This window comes from Polyodon spathula, chromosome 2 (assembly GCF_017654505.1).
Source record: "Polyodon spathula isolate WHYD16114869_AA chromosome 2, ASM1765450v1, whole genome shotgun sequence".
Taxonomy (NCBI): Eukaryota; Metazoa; Chordata; class Actinopteri; order Acipenseriformes; family Polyodontidae; genus Polyodon; species Polyodon spathula.
Window position 1 is genome coordinate 94,128,461 of NC_054535.1, and position 15,548 is coordinate 94,144,008.

Consider the following 15,548-nt stretch of genomic DNA (forward strand, 5'->3'; position numbering starts at 1 on the left):
GTGACGTTATGAATGGGTGGTAAGCAACTGAAAAACTCGACATGAAAACTTTAATCAAACAATACCAAAGCGTTCTTTTTATGACCGATCCTCAACTGAGCTTGTGAGAATTTGAACCCAGCCTCTGTAGTGTAATCCAGGTTTGAGACTCTGCATGAAAAGCCTTTACCTATTGATTGACCTCACCAAGCCGCTCTGAATCAATTGCACCTCAGAGGAGGGTAAGCATATATTCATAGCCTTAAGCATAAGTGGAATTAAAACAGTCATAATGTAAAGTGGTTTAGTTAGATTAGTATGCCTGACTGAAAGCAGTAACTGGTTTGAATTGTTTCTTGTTCAATTGTTCTTTAAATACTTGTATATTTTACAAATGTGAAACTTAAGTCGTGAAACACTTGCATTATTGTGACAGTAATACTACTAATTAGGAAGAGTTTCAGATAAAACGTTGTAATATTATAATTATTATGCTTCATTAAATATAGTCTCTCAAAAGGAGACTGTTATCCTAAATACAAGTATCGTGTGTTTGTCTCTCATAAGGTTTAGTGGTCGAACGTGACAATGTAACAGAAGAGACCCAGCAAAGTTCACGGTCCAAACATATTTATTTTGTAATCCAGGTCTGGTTACCGCAAATATTGCCAGGCAATATACAGCAACGTGTATTGCACTGTTCCAAAACAACGGGTTACAGTCCCGAATAATAAATACAGTATATACACACACAAAGACACACACACGATCACAAGTCCAGAGTGACTGCTAACATGCAAGTGGTTAAATATAATTTATTAGTGCACAGTTGTGAAGTGTTGTCTGGGTTGGTGCTGGTCTGAAGCAACATGACAAAAAAATAAACAAACACTATACACTCACAGTTCATTTTTGGTTCTCCTTAGCGGTTTGCTCACAACCATAACAAAGGAACAGATCGCTTAACCACGTCCCCTTTTGTACCGTCAGTCACGCCCCCATGGGTAGTGAATGCAGCCGTTTCTTTTCCAATCCGCAGTTGCCACGTCGCTTCTCTTCTGGGGCGATGACTTGGTGTACCGTAGCTCCCCCCCCTTTCTAGATGGCTGACTTCCACCTTTCCCTTGGAATGAATTGTCAGACCATCCAGTCCGGGGCACTCTGTTCCCTTTACACATCGCCTCATAAGTCGGAAGGGTTAAAACCAAGATTCATTCTTTCTGTCACAGGTCGCCTATCAGGAAAGCATTTGGACAACTTCCCAGCAAGCCAATCCTGTTGTATCTACATCAGATGACAGGGGGTGGACACTGCAGGGTAATCAGTAGCAGCCCATCTGGAAGACTTTACCTCGAGCAGCCAAAGCATGTCGTGAACTTATTCAATGTGGCTGCCAATCTGCATGTGGCTGTGTGGCGTGCAACTGCGCTAAAACAAACCTTACCTGTACTGAACTGCAATTGTGAAAAATAAACTTGCTTGTTGTCATCATGGCTGACTGTTATCTAATTAAATTTTTAGAGACGCAGTGCATGCTTCATTTATTTTTAAACCACAATAGCAGTCACTATGTACCTTGTGGCAGGCACTTGTTAAAATAACGTCACAACAGCTTCCTGTTACTCCATTTTTTCGGAGCATGAGATTTTTCTAATCTCTATACCCATGTCAGTATCTATACCAAATTTGGCACTTTTGTCCAGCTTGTAACAATTATGTTGAATTTTAGCATGAACCCACCTCACTATAATGTTTAGCCATTCATACAAGAGTCTCAGTTGGGTTCCCTCAATAAATTATACTTTTTATTTCAGTTTGGCTGGAGTAGTTACAATATAACTTGGTCTAATCATTAAGCCAAGGTGCTATATACTGTATTCCATTACTGAGGGCCATAAAGCCTTAATCAACACCTGCTAATTAAAGACTCAAGCCAGGGCTGATTTATTCCAACAGGTGAGACCTGAAATCTCGACAGTACTGCATTTAGGCAGTTAAGGGTGCATGCCTGTTTGAGGGGAGAGTCTTACATACAGGCAGCTGCTGGTCTTAATTTACCAAATGTCACTTGTTTAAAGCTGCAAAGCTCTATTCACAATTCACAAGATATTTAAAAAAAAAAAAAATCTTTCATAGTCTTTTTAACTGTCAACAGACTATCACACTGTTATGAATATCAAACTGTTTTAATCATACTTTGAAAAATGAGTTGAACTATTATGCAGTAACATACAGACTCAGGTTACTTATAGACTAGACAACAGTGCTAAGAAAGAAAATATAGCTTGATGTTTGTCTGTCAGAAAGTCACATGGTCTCTATTACATGTTTTATCTACATGCATATATTATTCCTCTATCATCTTTTAAAAAAAAAAATAATCAGCACAGATTAATATAGAGTTCCACTGTATTATCTGCTACTATGTTGCAGGTTGTAGATGCTAAACAGTTTATCTATTGAGCAAATAATGCTGTCTTTGTTTGTAATGAGAAATACATTTCTGAAAATGTATTCTAAAATGCAATGTAGATACATTCTAGTCTATTTTAATACATTTTAGTACTATAAATAAATGAATTGATTTGCCTGGAGATAAGACACAAGTATCTCATGCAGGTATTTCAAATAGTTAATCAGAATATGCATGTTGCATTGAATCAGATTATTTCACTCTTCGACAAATGCCTGTACCAACTCCTCTAGGTAGGTTACCAAATTGTTTCTTTATCTCGAGCAGCCAAAGCATGTCGTGAACTTATTCAATGCGGCTGCCAATCTGCAGGTGGCTTTGTATCATGCAACTGCGCTAAAGCAAACCTTAGCTGTACTGAACTGTGCAATTGTGAAAAATAAACGTGCTTGTTGTCATCATGGCTGACTGTTATCGAACTACATTTTTAGAGACACAGTGCATACTTCATTTATTTTTAAACCACAATAGCAGTCACTATGTACCTTGTGGCAGGCATTTTGAAAAATAACATCACAACAGCTTCCTGTTACGCAGGTATTTCAAATAGTTACTCGGTTACCAAAACGTTTTTTACAGTGTTTATTTTAAGGGTTGAGCGTTCTAGTGTTGAATAACCTTTTGTGGTATCTCTTAAGTTTTATCTTATAATCTTTGATTTGGAGTTGTGGATGAATTACCTACAGCATCACAAACTCCACAAATCATGAGATAAGAAACAGATACCACACTAGCCAAAACATTTGTCTGCTTGACTCAGTTTAATACTGTATACATTTTTGAAGTTATGGATGCTTTACAAAGTGGTCAATGTTTCAGTCCTGAGAACTATAAGATTCGATAGGCATCGGATATTCCAAGGAATATGTAATTCAATCACTGAAAGCCGGATTAATGATTATGGAGTGAGCCACAGGAAGCTCTTCGTCCTGACTGTCTCTTTCCAAATATCTATGTGGCTGGAGGCTGAGTAATGATTTAGTCATGCTATAGCCTGGCCTTATACGTTCTGGCAAAGAATAAGAGCATCGACAGGTATACAGCTTAGTACACACAGTCTGTATCATAAGACAGTAAGTACAGTCTTATTACCAGAAACCAGATAGCTACTTACTGCATAGAACATTGGCAAGGGAAATAACCTTCCCAGTGGACAGAACACTGTCCTGTTCCTCATAACAGAATGGAAGAGACCAATCTGAGTGTTACAGTTGGTTATTGCTGTAACCTGGGAGCTACTTGAAAATACACCTGTATGACGACCAGCATTGATGGGGAATATGTAATGGGATTTTAATCCATTATCTTTTATCCAATAAGGCTGCCTTTTTGACAGTTTACCTGATCCCTGATGACTTCAAAACAGCTGCAAGGATTTCCTTTACAGTTACCGAGTGATTATTTTTGTGTTTGTTGTGATTGTAAATAAAGTTTGTTGAAGTAATCCTGAACACTGCATGAGACGTGCTTGCCAGGTGCGTAAACATTTGGGTAAAGGATTCTACTCTACAAGTGGCTGGTGAGCGTGCCTCAGCAGATTGTTCTGAGGCAACCGAGCAACTTCAGAATCCCTTGTCGCCATGCCGACCGAGAGAGAAGGAAACCCTGGATATATATGATAAAGAAAAAGAAACAGACACCAATAAAAGAGTTAGGAATTTAGTTTAGCGGGACAGAGTCTAGTGTGTGTAACTGTAGTAGGTTTAAGGTGTGAGACCTCTCTATGAAGAGGAAGTAGCACATGACAAGACTTCGTGGCCGCTTTTTCCTATTCCATTCATTTTTCCATATAGATGGAGAACCATTTTTCCCATTGTCATGAAACTTGGCATTAACATTATTCAGTAGAAGTTATTGAGAATACAAGATTCTGGGGATATATGCATGTATGAATCATCATACAACATGTCACTCTTATATTTTTGTGTATATTTGTAGAGACGCTTATCAAATTTTGTTAAAACATTTAATTGTTAATTCTTATTCTGTACTATATATATATATATATATATATATATATATATATATATATATATATATATATATATATATATATACACACACTTTTGATGTATGTCGTGGTCATTAATTAACATGCTGATAGCTCTGATTTTGTGGTGTGGAGTGTACCGTAGATTACCGACATACTTGTCTCTTGTTTGTAAGTAAATAAACCTAGGCACTTTCAAACACAACCCTCTGTCTCTCTCTATGAGCCGATGACATACACACTCACAAATACATATTTCGAAGTACCGGCTCGGAACATCAGTATCTGTCAGGTTAAATTACAATTATGATAACATAATGAAGGTGTGAATAAACTGTTGTAATTTATTACTACATAATAACACCTGCTGATTAGTTCATCATTAATGATGTCATGCAGTTCGACAGGGTTGTGTAACCGGTCTGAGTGTGCGCCTCTTTCCTTGGTTAGTAAGAGCTGAAAACTGCGTCCATCTTTCCCAGCCTGCGCGCACACTCCGGTTTTCTTACATCTCCGTTGTGTAATGTTACTGAATTGTTTGTTAAAAAATGACCACTAAAGGTCAAATGCTGGAAAGCGGCGACGTTTATTTATCTCTGTACAACAGAAAATGAAAGAAAATAAGCAAAAAGATGGCTCGGTTCACCATTCATCTCCCCTCTAGAGTCCATTAATGCATTAACATTCACATTAACTTCAGTAATGACATTAAATCGATTTAAAAGAAAATACAAATTCACAGACATTGCTGAAAGAAATCACATTTTAATCTCACAAGAAAACAAAATACATTTTTTAATTAAAATACAGAAAGATAGCATACCTGTACAACAGAAAATGAAAGCAAATAAGCAAAAAGATGGCTCGTTCACCATTCAACTTCAGAAACATTTCGGAATTGCCATCTTTTTAAAACAAATTAATATAATGAAATCACTTCATTTCATAAACTCAGTCGCAATATTGTACCAATACACATTGTATTATATTGATGAGTATTATTGAACCACATTCCAGCAAAATAGTTCATATAAATAACAAATAACTGAGAAAGAAAATAATGCTGCCTACAACTCTAGAGTCCATTAATGCAATAACTCAGGGTTGGCGCGCATTCTAATATACGACAACATATTCGTACATGCTAAACAATAGTGGCTGCAGTGAAAACGTGGCACTGGATGAAGATCTTTGGTGTAGGATTAATAGTGCACTATATACCGGTTACAGTTGCATTGCTTAATAGAATAATAAACTCATTTAACTGAATGGAAATAGGAAAGTGATTTAACGGAAATATATTAAAGTCAAAGAATACCCGAAACACAAATAAGCCATATCTCAAAAAAAAAAAAAAAAAAAAAAAATCCATATTTTAAAAAATCTTTTTTTTAATTTTTTTTTTTATATTTATATTGTGAATGTGTTTCTGGAAATCTGGAATTGTAGGAAGTAACAGGCTTCGTGAAGCATCGAAGCATCGTCTTCTTCCCAAGACTATGCAAGAATGTAATGTGCATGCAGTCCAAGACCAATCCAAAATCAATGAACCATTTAACTACGTCCCAGCAGTGGAGTGTTTTGGAGTATTTGCTGAATTGATGTTTGACTCCTTTATGCTGCTTTGGAAGATAACTGCTTCTATGCTTTCTTTCTCCTTCACCGAGTTATTATAGTATCTTAAGTAAGGAACGTACCCTTTTATAACGTTTTTGCACAAATACTGTGCTTTATTTTTTATTTATTTATTTTTTTGGATAAATGCTTAGGTGCTTAAGTTTAGGAGCCACTCTTCAGTTTTAGTTGCCTGCCATAGATACTGTATATATAACAGGATAGAGCAGCCAAGGTTTGTTTATAGAAGAAACAACCACTGCCATCTAGTGACCTGCTGCTTTGGAACTAGTTTCATTTTTTTTTGCAGGCAATACACTGCTGTAATTGTAGCTAACAAAATAATTTCATAAATCTTACGTGTTTTGCACTTACATCAGCTGAATAGGTCTCAAATGTGTAGTTTTGAAAGAAACACGTTATAGTGCGTGTATTTTAATTTCAAAATATGACACCAACACCCATAAGGCATTAGACCAACTAGCAGCTAAGAACTTGAAGCATATGGAAGCTACTGTAAATTAAGGTCGGTACATTAGGTCTAGAATCAAAAATGATATCCCTCTTACTTAATTATACTAATCTTATGTTTCAAAATGAACACCCGGTTAAAGAAATACGTTGAAATGAGTTTAGGAAGATAAAGGGGAATCAGATCCCGCACCTTGCGGAACGGTTGAGTTACTCCTTACACAGAACGTTGTATTACAAAACCTTTTTGTGAGTAAATAAATAAATAAATGAGTGGATTTGGGAGGTAGGCTGGTTGGGTAAGTGTGTAAGCATGTTGCAAAGCGCTCCCTCTAGTGGTGCGAGGAGAGTCCGCCAGAACACAGAAAGTACTAGTGACAGGCGAGGGGGAGGCAGAGAGCTGGAAGCTCCAGATCCATCTTCATGAGAAAAGAAGCGAGAGAGAGAGCGAGTCCCGGTTTCAGTTCTCGAAAGCGGCTTCTTCTTGTGTCATCTGTGCCAGGGAGCCCGAGGAGGGGCCTGTGCCAGCGTCTGTAGGATGTCCCGACATGAAGGTAAGCTGGGGGGAAACAGTTAAGTGAAGGGAAAGACGGCCGAAAAACAGCAGCACTTGTTCAGAGAGTAGCCGTGTTTTTTTTTTTTTTTAATTGAAATACATTGGAGGAGGCGGGTGATGGCGGCCGCCATGAAATTTGCCACTTTTTCCTCAACCCCCTCCCCCCCACCCCCGCCCCTTCTGTCTCTCGCTAGCTACTGAAAGCCGACAGCGCTGTAAAGATGCAAGGACGAGACTCAAACAAACCACCGGGGTGGGCCCAAACATCACCCACCCCGGCAAGAGTGGCAACGCAAGAATCGGTGATTCTCTTAGCTTTCCCATTTGGATGTGTGCGGTTTATATGTTGTTTAACAGGGGGAGGGAGGGAGGGAGTATTTTTCTTGCCTCCCCTCTCATCTACTTTGGAGCTGTTGATTGCACTGTCATCAAGGTGGCCGTTGCTAAGAGGATGAGGCCTGTCACAGGCCTACTTCTCTGAAAACAGATCGCTTTTGACTTATTATTAAAACAAATGCATTTATAATTTGACCTACTATTTAGAAAAGTAGTCTGGGATCTGTTCAATCCTGTTTTGATTTTGTTTTTGTATTTTCCTTGATTTATAAATTGTAACTAAATATCCTCCAGCTAGGCCGACCTACAACTGTCTTGAGTTTTAAGTTCAGTATCCTAGTATTTATTTGGCTAATTTAATGGTATTACATTACTTGCATGGCATTTATTAATCTACTGGTTAGTTGGTTTTTGAATGCTTTGATTATCCGTATTTGGTTTAGTTATTATTACCGGTGCCGTACAACAATCTATTCGGTTATTTTTATTTTTTTAAATTGACATTTACCGGTAAATGTTACTATGTCATTTATTTTCTAATAAACATAATTAACACTCAAGTATGTAGATCTACACAGTCATAATAATTTGCGATTCAGTTTGTTTTTAATATTGGCTTCTTCAACATGCGTGACCGAGACTTATTTTGTATGAATACACAATGTAAACGTTTGTTAGGTGAACTTTGACTGTCTTGCATGTTGCTGGAAATAATTATTGAAGCAGAGTAGGAAGGGATTTTGGGATCAGATTTTCAAAAGATTCAGGCTGCTTGATGCGGATGTGTATTATTATTTTATTTTATTTAATTGCTCTTATTTTTAATTTCTATAATTCAGTTGAAATCCAGCACTACCAGCTTTCATAAAGGTTAAAATGCTACAGACATTCGGGCTGGCCCATAGAATACACCTGTGATAGAAGCACTGGGGAGTTTTGAACAACCCGATTTACTTTCCCACACCCACATTTCATCATAATCACCAGCAGTTTAATTTCCTTTGAAACCTACAGTATATTACCTGTGTGACACACAATGACGCCATCATTAAAATGCAAGGGAGCTAGGTGTTTGCCTCTTGATACATACCTATTGTACATTACTGTTTTGATATCAACTGTGACAAACTTGGTTATGACAGTCTTTACCAGAGTAGAAGATTCTGGGGAAATAGGCCACTTCAGCTGTCTCTGTCACACTTTTACATGCACATGGCTGTAGATCATGATGATTGTCATAAAACTGATGGCTATATGTACCTACAGTGTCACATTTAAAATAAATCACTAAAATGATTTGACATTTCCACGTTAAGTCTGCATCAATGTATTCATTCTCTTTAGCATGTAAGCTATTAAGAGTAGGCTGCAATAACATAGAGTATACTAGTATTGAGGCAGGGTCTGTGGCACTTAAATTTTTACATATGTAAATGAGGGTTGTAGATCATAGTGACTTGCATTTACTGATTGCTCCAATTTTGCATTGCAGCTGTGTTGGTGGATGTGCGCTGCTAACATACCTGGTTGTAATTGTCACCATTGCAGTCAGGCTGCAGTGTCCTCTGAATTGGCATCGCTGATTTAAGTACATTGATTGACAGTACAACTGAGCATTAACCCTGCTTAGTTTATGTGCAGTGCAGGTGCCACTAGTCTAGACTATCTGTGGCCAGATATGTATTGGTTGGTGAAAGCTAACTTCTTTGTTAGCAAAACTAAAAGTTCTTTAAACTATTACGATTCTCAATGTGTGTGACTAAAAAAATATTGTCTTATGAGATGTAATTCTGTACTTTTTAAACCGGGCTGTATCAGTACAGTTTATTTTGTCTTTGGAGAATTATCAAAAGCTGTCATTTTATAGACTATAGTCAAACTTGGTAGTTAAAATGATACAATTACATCAAGTCTTTCCTTCAGCTTTAATGTTTAATTATTTAAGCTTAGAGCTATCTGACAAGTACCTACTGTGTATTGCAGGCCCTGTCTTGACTAGGACCAGCGGCAAATGCTGTAATGTCATTTTTAAGTATACTCGTGCCAAATTAAGAAATTTGTTTAAGTTAATAATCAGGATTATTAATCTAAAGAAATAAAGAGGTTGTTAAAAATGAGTATGTGCGAGTGTGGGATTGTACACACTTTTCATGATCAGTTTAAGATGCATTACATGGATTTAATTATATTGCATTTAATTTTTACAAATGTACCATTAAACACTTTTTGTTATCTTTCCACAAATGTGAAGGTATTGCTTTGCAAGATCCTCTGTGTTTATGCACTCACACATGGGTTGGACAAAAAATTGAACACCAGCCATAACCCTGTCAATAGTGCCGGCCGAGTCACCTTGGGCAGCTAGACAACTCAAACTTGATGTGCCGAGCGAGTCTCCCATGTGTTTCAACTGTTCTTGAGGGATTACTGTCTCCAATTCCTTCAGGGATCGTCATGAATGGCAGTTGCAAAACAAATAAATCAATTGCTGACTTTAATATAAAACTGCCACATACCCCAAACATTTCTAATGTTTTGTTTTGTGTCCAATTGCTTACAGGATGAAAGTGGTTTACTGAGAAGTTCTAATACTGTGCTTATACTGGAGGTCATTGTGCTGTGTTCAGGAATGGGATGTTTTGATGAATGCTGATACTGAAAATTCAATATTAATAATTTTAGCTTGTTCGTTTGTACAATATAGTATGGTAACTTTGTCTGTATCTGAAATAATGACTTAAACGTTAAGTTATAGGGAACAATAGGTATATGTTGTCTTTACAAGAGAAAAACTTTGAGTGACTAATTTCTGTTCCTGAACAAGCAATTGTTAAGGCTTGATCTATCAGCACTGATCTCTAGTGAGGCACTTTATTACTGTACAAATTACCGTTTTCATTTGTGTAGGGAGACGTTCGTGTAGCCTTTTAAACTAATTGCATTTCAGTTGAGTCAGCTAGGTTTCTGAATGGAGGGACATTAATAGGGTGCAATTAAAAAAAAAATATGGGCAGTTTCAGTACTACTGTATATAGTACCTAAAACATGACCAGCAGCAGTTTATGCATTTATTTCCAATGGTGCTGCGACAAATATCCAAATATTTTAACAGATGTTTTTTTGACATGTATTCGAATCCAAAAATCAGACGTTCGTATTCGCTACAAGTGAGCAATACCTTACACTTATTTACCATCTCGCCAGAATAAAAAAAAAAAAAAAAAAAAAAAGCAAATGAAAAATAGATATATATATATCTATATATATATTCTATATATATATATATATATATATATAACAAACAACACAGCAGCACTTAAGCCTCTATTTAAAAGTCAGATGCAAAGAAGAAAAACAGCATTTCAGAATAGTTTTTGAGTTAGTTTTGCATACAGTAACGTTTAAAACCAGAACAGTTGTTTTTCAAGAACAATAACAAAAACGCAAGAGTCATAGAACGATCCTCTGGAGTTCAGTTTAATTTTCTTTTAGTGTTTCTACTTTGTTAGTCAAATGGTTTTGGTAACTTAAGGGCTTTAAGTTTTATAGTTTGTCGTTTTCATACTTTGTTACACCACTGTAAAATTTAAGATTTAAATATATGAAATGGTGAAATTTAAGATTTCTAAAATTGTTATTTATGACTGTGAAATTTATGAAAATGTACTGTGAATTTGGTAGGGCCCAACTTATCGGACAGGAAACATTCTGAAATGCCTTACTTAAACAGTACCCAACTTCCTGAAAATGTTGTGTAGTGATTTTTATATAGATTGTTATATTTTTTGTTGCGACTTTGTGGAATATAATAAACAAGAGTTTATGTCCCTTTCACTTTACAACATCATTTATTTCCACTTGTTTTATTTAAGGTTAAGTTTCAGTTTTTGTTTGCTTGTTCAACTACAAAAAGGCACAAGTAAACCTCATGTTGTTACTTTATTAAAACATGTCTATGGCCACTGTTTACTGTGAAGAAACAGCAATGGCAAGGAATGAAAAAAAAATATAAAATAAATGCGGCGTCAACTTTTGTGTACTATTTATTTTGGTAATAAACAAAACAACGTTTAACTTGAACTGCTATTTGGCATCCTTTGTTTTGTAGTTAATTCACTGGGGTAAAGTAAGGCATACACAACTTATTCTTTACTCCTGGGATAATTTTCCATTTTAATGTATTGTATGGTCTTGCTGTAAAATAAAGGCACACACAGGGGCCATGGCCACACCCCCTGCCCCTGCTGCTGATGCTGTCTCTGCCTGCATTCAGAGCAATATAATTACTTCTTGAAAAATGAATATCCGAACAAATATTTAAATTGAGCAAATATCCGAACATGAAAATCCTGTGTTTTGTCCCAGCATTAATTTACAGTATTCTACCAGGAAAATCATATGTGTGAATGCAGAACATGTAATACAGGCTCAGACACATCATAATTCCCATCAGAACTCTGCAGTTTTACTTTTTACAGACTGAATAATACGAATCCATTAACAGAGGGTCCAGACAATTGTGATGTGTGTAACATCTTTCTATTATTCAAACGGTTATATGTTACCTGGCATGTTTAGTATGGTAAAGATTCTGATCAGTTCTCTGAACAAATCACTAATCTGAATAGGGTCCAGTCCCAACTCGTCCAGATTAGCAAGAGGATACTGTACCTATGAAATAATTCAGCTAAATGTTAGGCACAACTGAAAAGATCTGTGTGGCATAACTATATTAGTTGGGACAAATTAATTACATTTTCAAATGCTGTACTATGCTTATTATTAAAAGCTTGATGTCATACTTAAAAGTAAAACATTTGTACATTATTTTCATCTGATTAAATGACATAAGCTTGTATTATAAATCCATACTACTATTGTTTGATGGAGGTTTACCTTATGTTTTACCAAACAAATTTGAGTTGTGAACCTGTACAGTACAGGCAGGGATAGTGATCCCTCCATTTAAGTACCAACAAACATTGACAACATGGAACCTTGAGAGAGGATAAAAGAAATTTCAATAGGCGTGTTTTAAGAAGTGACATAATGGAACAGCCCCAATTACCTTGGTGATGAACTGAATAAATACTAATGATATAAATAGCCAGGGAAGCTACTCCTGGTTGGAACAGCAAGGAGAAAATGATTTGTGTAATATTTCGTTATTGCATCTGCACTTATTTATGATTTCTTTTATATATCCCGAGTAGTGCTTTCTTGTGACCGGTCTTGCTACACATTCCTGTCTGCTTGTCTCTGAAGTACTTTACATAAAGTAAGTTTTGCTTACAATCCGGTTGTGGTGGAACTTGCTTGGAACATCCTGTAATACTAGGTATTGCTCAAATCAGAATATGGGGCATTTGGAAAAGTAGGTTTTTAATATAGCATGTTTTTCAGATCGTGTGCACCAGTGTAAAATGAGCTCCGATACAGTCCTTGAGAGTTTGTTTTATTACACGCGCCTATGGGTAACGTGCACTTTTTGTAGTTTTAAGAACCCAGGTATCGGTTCTTAACACTACATTCCTCTGCATGCTTCACATAGCAACAGGCAGTACACAGTGGGCTACTACTAGAAGCCTGCCTCGGCCATAGAAACAACAGATGGAGTTCAGTCTGCAATATGCATAGATCACTTTTTTTTACATTTTTAAACCAACAAAATGTGTTGATAGAAATTTACCTTAAAATCGTATTTCAAATGAACAGTAAAACTAGATTTAAGTTCAGTGCAACATCCATTTGTCATCACTCATCTCTCCCTGCGTGGTTTCAGGTATCTGTAACATTAAATGTGACTTCTGGTTGAACGTATATTTTTTTTATTTGGTATAATATGAAAAAGACATAGTTAAATGAAGAATTTATACTGTCATTATTATCACATTTGAAACCAAGTAAAATACTATCTATGTATGAGAAAAGGGATGCATTTCTATGGTACTTTGCTGATATGCTGCTGAAATCAAAACACAAGCTTGGCATATGGGTTAAAAGATTGTCCCTTTTCGTATCACACAGCTGTTAGACCTTTAGAACAGGTCAGCCCTGTGGCCTATTTATTTCTATTTAGACATGCAAAATAATGTCCCAACAGCCACATCTACACTGCTGTATCTACGTTCATAATATAATCAAACTTTAAAGAAATTAAATGAGCATTGACTTAATGTGAAACAAAGTTAACATAAAATGTCAATTTTGAAAAAATATTAGTCATATCAGTTGTTAAAAATAACACCCACTATATAACACTTCTAACGTTTCCAAACTTTAAGACTGCAGCAAGCAAGGGAGGGAGGGAGGAGGAGAGGAAAGGAATGAGTTTTTCACAGTCCAGTCCATAGGTACTGGCTAGTAGGTCCCACATGAGGTAATGGCTTTGGGGTGTCATGACTACAAAACAGTTAATTTACTTTTTTTTTTTTTTTTCACCATTTCACTGACCTGATTTACTTTGCATGTAAAAACAAACACATATTTATTGGTCTCCTGGGTAATTGCTCTGTAACTTGAGTGCTCCATAGATCAGCAACAATGGGTTTAATGGAGAAATCAGCATTTCTCAAAAAAACACAAACACAACAGGATTTGCAGTTTTATTTAGATACATGGAATTCTTGTATCAAAGTAGACAGCAAACCCATGTTTTTTCACAGCAGTTTTCCTTTCAAATTCCTGCTGCCAACAATAAAATCGTTTGGAGGCAGTTTACACCTTCAGTTAGTAAGGAGACTGATTTACTTAGGACCTGATAGTTGTACGCAAGTGTCTGATTTCCTTCATCTACCTAAGGTGTCTGCACTCTGAGGCGTCTGAAACTAAGCTAATGATATTGGAATGATGAATTATATGCAGTAAGGTGACCAGCGAACGAACAGGCAGGATATTTTAAAGCTTTTTCAGACGATAACATAAACTATGCAACTTTTTTTCATTCTAGATTGAGTTAAATTCTGGACTTGATTGATCACGTATTCCATTACATAACATCAGTGTGGTCATAATAAAATCGCAAGAGGTTTGTATGTGTTTTCAAGGCGAAGAGTTCAAGTAATGTGTGCAGTTTTGAGTCTTTGAAAGCATAAGCTAGGCTGTATGGTCTTGTTCCTCTGTGAGAACCTATTGCGTCCCCAAAAGTGCCTTGCTTCATCAATGTAACAGGACATTTATGCACAATTAGACCAGCAAGACTGATTAGCAATTGTTTATAATATTACTTAAATAAAATATGCATGTAAAGGCAGCATCTTGATTCTCGGTAATGAAAACTGATTAGCAATGCACATGTTCTGTTTTATTCCTGGGTCTAATTCAGGTGTTTGTTTCTTTGGGTATTGCAAGACTTTAACCTTCTGGAACTGATCCAGCCATGTGGTGCAGGATGAGTCATACACCGCCGGTTCACATGCTGCTGTGCGAAGTGGCAGGTCTTCGCTTGGGATTCTGAAAGGAGCGTTGCATTGGCTCTGGCGCTCACGGATTTGCACACTTATGCCAGATACTCAATACCTATTCACTAGGGTGCCGCACCACACTGAAATTCGCTGGCTTAGCCGCTGTGCAGAACAAGGTTCTTTGACTTGCGTCAAGAAATAGATCTTTTCAAGAAAATAAATTAGACCGCTTTCAGATGCAATTTGGTGTGATTTGGGGATTTCTCTGCGATTATAACCGAACAGCTCAACAATTTAAATGTGAAACTGCAAGGCTGTAAACAAGCCATAAGTGAAATGTGTGACGGAGTTAAGGTGCTTCAGCTAAAGTTATACGTGTGGGAAAAACACAAGCAGCAGGGAAACCTTTCCCATTTACTATCGTGCCAAGCTGTATGTGATTCTATGACGGATTTTACTTTAGTAGTGAGTTCGCTGCAAAACTAAATGTTTTGCTTGTGGAATTTGAGCACCGTTTTTCAGATTTTTTTTCAAAGTAGCAGTTCCAGTTCCAGCTTTTTTCATACCCCTTTGGCGTAGATGTGGAAACTGCACCAGAAGACATCCAGGTGGAATTTATTAAATTGCAGTGCACTAGCTCACTGAAAGCTGAGTTTGATTCTGTCTTGGCTGAGCAGTTTTACCCGTTTTTTCCAGACACATTCCCACAGCTCCGCATTCAGGCTG

The 15,548-nt window shown here is 36.7% G+C and overlaps 1 protein-coding gene across 1 annotated transcript in view; it reads left to right on the plus strand.

Moving 5' to 3' along the window:
- The first annotated feature begins 6,891 nt into the window (after positions 1-6,891).
- Positions 6,892-15,548, plus strand: part of LOC121304067 (E3 ubiquitin-protein ligase KCMF1-like) — a 51,983-nt gene continuing 43,326 nt past the window's right edge. The window contains exon 1 of the mRNA XM_041235041.1: positions 6,892-7,081. Within this exon, the coding sequence (XP_041090975.1) occupies positions 7,066-7,081 (16 nt within the window). The 5' untranslated portion in view covers positions 6,892-7,065. The remainder of the gene's footprint in view (positions 7,082-15,548) is intronic.